We start from the raw sequence: 6835 nt of genomic DNA on the forward strand, positions 1-6835 counted from the left end.
CATAGCTTGCCCAAGGATGGACTCATTGGAAGTAGTGACATACATAGTACTGGATAGTAACTAGGAGAACGTCAAAAGGATAACATAAAGATGCAAATTATGTCAAGGGTTCAAAGGCTATTCGCTAGTATCTCTTTAGGCTAAGGAATGTCAGCTTATAAAAACATCTCCCTTTCTCACACATTCTCTGAGAACTAATAAGACCTGGCTGTGTGCATCTGGGGGAGAAGCACTCTACACCGTTAATACAAGATTACTCTATACATCCTGGGTCTAGATGGATTTATTATGCCCCTTTTGTTAAAGAAAGGAGGGAGGAAGAGCCAGGGTGATGCTCTTTTTTGTATCTGGCCTGTCTGCTGGACACACAGAAAAATAGCATGGACATACGTAGAAATAGCATGCTTGACAACATGGCATTTTAAGAAAACATTTAAAATGGCAAAAATGATAAAAATAGATTCTGCAACTGTTTCTGCACTGCTTCATGCCGGACACTTCCTCTCTGGGCAGGGTTGAAAGTTTGCAAGGTTTTGTTGAGCTCAGGTCATGAGAAGAAGGGGGGGGAGGGAGGCGGTCCTGATGTCTTTACTGTCACCCTAGAGAGCTTTAAGTGTCTTCCTAAAATCAGCTGACTCTCTCTTTGGCCTGGTTCTTCCTAGCAGTGTTTTTTTAAACTGACAAGTGTGTCACATGTCTGTGTTTCAGTGGATTGAACTTTTACACTTGGCATTGGCTGATGTGAACTTCTATAGCCAGTGTCTGCATAAGTTAAGATAGTGAGAGAAAAACAGTTAATCTCAGGGAATAAGGCAAAGTGCCTGTGAATGACAGATACATCTGCTTGATGGGCAGGGATGACTGCCCATTCTTTCCTAGGGAGGGGGGAGATGTTCCTGCTGACACGTTAGGGCCCATTTGGTAGACTAGGGAAGGAATTCTGAGTTCCTGCCGAAGAGTGTTAGACATAGGATGCTGAGTGTTCAAATAGCACTGCACATGTTTCAAACAAATGCCTTTTGATCCCAGTCTTGCCTTCAGATTTGTTCACCCAAGCTCTTTCAGGCAGTTAAAGTGAGAGTAAGACAGTAAAAAGGTTTTTGAATAGCTAAAGTTACTGCCACATCTTTCCTCGCTGCATTCTTCTGACCTATGTGTCCCATGAATCCAGGCCTCATCTCTGGAGGGTCAAAAAGGACTACTGAGGGAAGGGAAATTTGCATCCGCCAGTGCCTTTGCTGGTGATTTGGTGTATACAACCCATTGTTTTGTAGCCAAATCTGGCCATGTGACAACTACAGCATTTCAGCTGGTTGTGCACTGTGTGCTGAGAGCAGAAGTTCTCTGCAGCAGGACTTGCACCCCTTGATAGTCCAGGTGTCACACCAAAAGTAACCTCAATGCAGGGTTGGTTAGAAGTGTGGTCCTAAGCTAGGAATCAAAGATCTTGTTGACTTTGAATTCTTGAAGTAGCCTTAGCAAGGCTTTGTGTTGCTTCTCACCTGCCCCGCCTCTGAAAATCTTCAGGGATACTAATATTGGCCCATCTTGCATTGTTATCTTAAAGATTGTTGAGAGTTTGGGGTTGATTAATCTTAAACAGCATTCTCTGGTTCCAGTACTTCATGAAGTAATAGTACTTCATAAATAATGCCGTCAGTATGATAAGGCCAAGTTATGCAAGTGCTACAGGTCCTTCCATGTTCCCTTTCACCAGGCAATGCCTTCCACACATGACATCGGCACTGCAAGAATTGAACTGCGCCACAGTCAAAAAGCAGGCAATAATCTACATGCCTCCCCCCATTCTGTTGTCCTGTCGCTGACATGCACAGACTGAACTCACATAACCACAGGCAGAGACTCCCAAGCCCTTCCTGTCCAGCCTCCACTAACATCCAGCAGCAGCAACAGCCTCAGACCAGCTCTGCTGTTCCTCTTTGCTGCTGTTCGTCATTGAGTTTGTCTGTGTGGGACTGAGTGGACCAAATGTGTGCCTGCACAGAAAACCTTGGATGAAGAACAGTTAAAGAAGCATCATGGGGGAGGGAGGGAAGCCTTGTGGCTCTGCTCTTTCTTGATCCCAGACTGAGCTCTGTGCTGCCTGTTGGCACCCAAAGAGAGTACTGCTGACAAGGTGCTGTTGCTGGAGAGGAAGAGAGAAGGGTGGCCAACTGGAGGCTCCACGATGCTTCTCCCACATATTGGGGGCCATTCATTCATTCATGGGATTTCTATCCCACCGATCCTGCCAAAACAGGCTCAGGATAGGTTACAAACAGAATATAATACAATATATCATTAAAACATAAGAATATAAAATTTCTCAGTATAAAACAATATGTATAAGCAGTTTAAAACATCAAAATGACAATAAGACTGCTCATTAATATTCTAATTCCAGTTCAGTTCAGATAATTCATGAGGAGTTGGAGAACAGGTCTGGGCCAACCGCAGCAGAAGGGGCTGATCTGGCCTTAGCTAAAAGCCTGGCAGAAGAGCTCCACCTTATAGGCCCCGTGGAACTGCAGTAGGTCCCACAGGGCCCTGATCTCTGTGGGGAGCTCATTCTACCAGGTTGGAGCCAGAGCTGAACAGGTCACTTGCTTAGGAAAACTTCTAATGTGAGGAGTTTCTTATTTGTTTATTTGCTTGCTCCGTTTATACCCCACCTTTCTCCTTCGTTGGGATCCATATTCTCCTCACAACACCCCTGTGAGGTTGGTTAGGCTGAGAGAATATGGCTGGCCCAAGGTCACCCAGCAAGCAGAGTGGTGATTTCAACCTAGTCCAAGACAACAGTGCACTGCGGTGCCTCTACGCCACAGCATACCAATTTGCAGTGCCGTCCTTAGCAGATCTACTCAGAAACCTACTTAACATCTATCCAGTGAGACTGACTCCCAGGGAAATATTCTTAGGATTGCACTGTTAGTTGGCTGGTTGTTTTCTAGACATGTATACCTGTACAATTCAGGAAACTGCCTGATCATTGTAATGTTTGGATCTTGTAATCATGCAGTGCTTTAATCACCAAACACTTCTGTCGTTTTCTTTCTCATTGCTTCTTAAATTTCAAAATGGCCAAATTCTCCTTTCTGTCAAGGTTTTCTCATACACAGCCAACAAAGAGATTCGAACAGATGATTTGTGCTTAGATGTCTCAAAACTGAATGGCCCAGTCACAATGCTCAAGTGCCACCACTTAAAAGGCAATCAGCTTTGGGAATATGATCCAGTGGTAAGCCTTCTCATTTCTGCAGGTCATGACTTTAGAAAATTCAATAAGTGTTAGGCATGTTTTTTTATAATTCTGTGTATTAAGTGTTGTTTCAAACAGAGAATGTTTATTTAGATATTTATGTCCCACTTTTCTCCCTGGTGAGGACCCAAACAGGTTTATGGCACTACAAAAATACATATGAAGAAACAAAAATAACCGTCTGTTTTGTGGGCTGGTCCTTCGGGTGTTGCCTGTGGCCACACCTAAGCTTTAAATTGGGAATGGAAGGCAGAAGCTCAGCTAAGGTATTACACAGGTGGCAGAGAGATTTCAGCCACATCTTCCCTCTTGAGAATACTGACCATCCTTTGCCACAGTTTACAGATGCCACGGGGACAGCTCAGGTGTTGGAATGAAACTGAAGGATTTGGGCAGGTCACATATTGCATGATTTACAAGCATGCATATAAACTGGAGCTGTATCCTTCCAATTTCATGTGGATACAAGCCTGATCTTCTCCTGCTTACGAGTCACATGTACTCCTGTGTGTGTCCTTAATAACTGAAGCCATTTTAGGGCAGACATGATTGGCTTTGGTACATCTAATGTAGGTTTTGCCTCTCTATATCCTTAATCAGTAAAAAAAAACCCTCTTTGACTTGCCTTATCAGCCATTTAACTTAGCAGTATAAGCATCAAGTGTTTGAATGTAAGTTTGTACTCAGATGCTTCATTGGAGGTTCAGTTTTTCCAGTTCTTAAATTTTAAGAGTGTGCCTTAACTGTCCATGGAATCACGTGGCTCACTCTTCAGGTTTGACTCGGTTTCTTTCAAATAAACTATATTTCAAAGAAACTCTATTATAAGCTGCCTTTCAGTGTTGGGGCAAGTTTTTAAAGAGGGCTGCAGTAAGAAGGAGTTCCAAGAGAGGATGCCAGATGCCCTGCTGGTCACCCAGTCTTGCCCTCCTCCTCACAATCTGGACCAAACGATAGTTTGCTCAGTACACAGTAAAGCTTGCATCAGAGAGGAAAACAGCAGGCGTGTCTGAAGTACAGTCACATAAAAACAAACTGTGCCTTGTCGTCGTTTGAACTGACAGTATTACCCAACCATTTTAGGCTGACTTTCTTGGCTTAGCAGTTATACTTGCATGTTTCAGATGTCTTTGGACTTTTATGTAAAACCCTTCTCTCTTCTCTCCCTCCCCACCCCATAAAGAAATTAACCCTGTTGCATGTGAACAGTAACCAGTGCCTGGATAAAGCCACAGAAGACGACAGTCAGGTGCCCAGTATCAGAGACTGCAATGGCAACCGTTCTCAGCAATGGCTTCTGCGCAACGTCACCCTTCCAGAAACGTTCTGAGAAGATTTCTAGGCAAAGGATTGACTGGGCTCCCCCAGCAAGCATAACGGGCTGCAGCCTTCTGTGGCAGGCGGTGGCTTCCCGGCGTCCCAGCCGCTAGGACAGACTCTTCTGCACCCCCAAGAGCTGTGAGCTAGCCAGGGATGTGGAGCAAATGAGCACTTCTGAATCGGAACACTGATGTTTACAAGATCAAAAAATCTTTCATCAACTAATATAGAACGCTTGGACAGGCAAGGAGTAACCAAGGAAATATGCTCTCAGGAGAGTGGCATTAATCTAGTTTGCTTGTACAGTGGTAATCTTGGCCAAAAGTGCTGTCATGAAGATTTTTGCATCGTTAATAACCAAGGTATCAAAACTTAGACACAAATAGAAGTGAAGCAGATACAACATCACAAGATTTTTTTAAAAAACCATTAATCAACGAAATGTGTAAACAGGGTTTAGAGGCAAAAGCAAATAGAACTATAAAAAGTACAATTTGTAATACTTAAAGCATCAAATTTATATGTAGATTTTTTTACCTCAGTGGAAAAAAATATCCAAGTGAACAACAACTTTATGTTCAACTGTGTGGTAGTCCATTAATATATTTTTCCTCCCCTGATGGGTCTGAAATTATTTTGGGCAAAAACGAAATTCTGAACATAAATAAAATTGGGTCTTTGAATGTCAGTTCACCTTTTTTTTCCTGGTTGGCTTGTGGGCTGTTTGGAGGACTAATGCAAATGTTCTGATTGTCTGAAATCTTAAGGTTTAGCATCCTTCAGGATCGGCTATTTCATTTGTCCTTGGGTTAGGCCACCTCTTAAGGAAGTAGGAGAGCATTTCACATGGAAGGTGATGAGCGTGACTGGATGAGAAGCCGTGACTCTGCTCGACTTGTGGCTGTTCTTTCCTCCAGCAGCAGGAGTCTTCCTCCACTGCAGAAATGCCTTGCTGCCACCCGCAAAGGATCTGTCTGCTGGAGGCAAGCCCCTCCGCTCCGCTCGGGAGGTGGGCCCACAAGAACCAGCCCATGATGCTTCAAGGCCATTATCACGTGCTGCTATTCACAGCAATAACGCTCTCATTCTTGGATCCCAGTGGACAGAGAGCCTGACAGTAGGGCTGATTGGGGCCGTAGGCAGCTGGCATCTGAGTGATTCTTGGGAGGGCTTTTCCACTTTCTGTTTGGATGTCATTCATCTTTAGGTCAGATTCTTGAATTGTAATGTTGATCTGCTTTTTTTCTAATAAAATCAAAGGAAAACTATTAAACTGGCCTCTTTGAAAAAGAAATTGATATTGCCAAGGTCCCCCTGACTCAGTGTGGTGCGTCAATTTAGTGCTTTGAACAGAATGGCTTATTTGACAACCTCTTTGAAGGATCAGAGCAGTGGGGAAAGAATCCATCTTTTTTCTGACATGCACAATGAATTCCCTCCTTAAAAGAAAGGAAATAAAATTGCCCAGTGGCCAGACTAATCTGGAAACAGATCAGTAGGATCAGTTTTCTGAGAACCAACAAGGTGTGTGCTAAGAGACAGCGAAGGGGCTGTTTCTAGTTACGTCCCTGCTGCTTTGGCCAGCCATTCTCACGACCACTTGAGCAGCTGTGTTGCCTGCAGAGTCACTGCTAAACATTGCAGATTAATCTTAATTGAACATGCTACTAGTAACTTTTACAGACGTACGGTTCAAAATAGTTAACAAATCTTGATGTGTTGAAGCATAGAGCTCTGGTATGATTGCTTAAAGGCAAAGTGTATATCTACTATTTCCCTTTCAGGCGTAAAAACTTCAAAATTCCATTTCAGATGTTGTAAACGGCACGTCTTGTCAACACGAGGTCAATTAAGCTTTGGCTTCCATGCCCATAAACAGGATCTGCCAGTGGCTGAGTTGAATCTTCAGTTTCATTTTTTATGTTTCCAGTATCTGGTTTCACAGAATGTGGGAAAAGCAACACTCCAGATTTGTTTATGATGAAATAATGATTCCAAACTGCGTCTTTGAAATCAGAAGAACTTGTGTATGTTAATGCATGATGAAATTGCTCACAGCCAATCTCTTTGACGGACTCCATTCAGAGAAAGCATTTCTAAACTATGGTATTACACTAGTCAAGAAGGGAATTAATTTTTTTTTAATCTACAGCATGGAGGTGTAAAAATGTTTATCGTAATGTCAGGGGGCCTGGGCTGCCGGTTGTTCTGCAGCTGCACTGGAATATTAGAGCTCGCTTTGTTGTCTTTGTA

The 6835-nt window shown here is 43.3% G+C and overlaps 1 protein-coding gene across 1 annotated transcript in view; it reads left to right on the top strand.

Moving 5' to 3' along the window:
* Window positions 1-5270, top strand: part of GALNT1 (polypeptide N-acetylgalactosaminyltransferase 1) — a 77512-nt gene extending 72242 nt beyond the window's left edge. Inside the window, exons 10-11 of the mRNA XM_060247829.1 lie at window positions 3107-3241; window positions 4446-5270. Coding sequence (XP_060103812.1) covers window positions 3107-3241; window positions 4446-4592 — 282 coding nt within the window. The 3' untranslated portion in view covers window positions 4593-5270. The remainder of the gene's footprint in view (window positions 1-3106; window positions 3242-4445) is intronic.
* The last annotated feature ends 1565 nt before the right edge of the window (window positions 5271-6835 follow it).

This window comes from Heteronotia binoei, chromosome 10, assembly GCF_032191835.1.
Source record: "Heteronotia binoei isolate CCM8104 ecotype False Entrance Well chromosome 10, APGP_CSIRO_Hbin_v1, whole genome shotgun sequence".
NCBI lineage: Eukaryota > Metazoa > Chordata > Lepidosauria > Squamata > Gekkonidae > Heteronotia > Heteronotia binoei.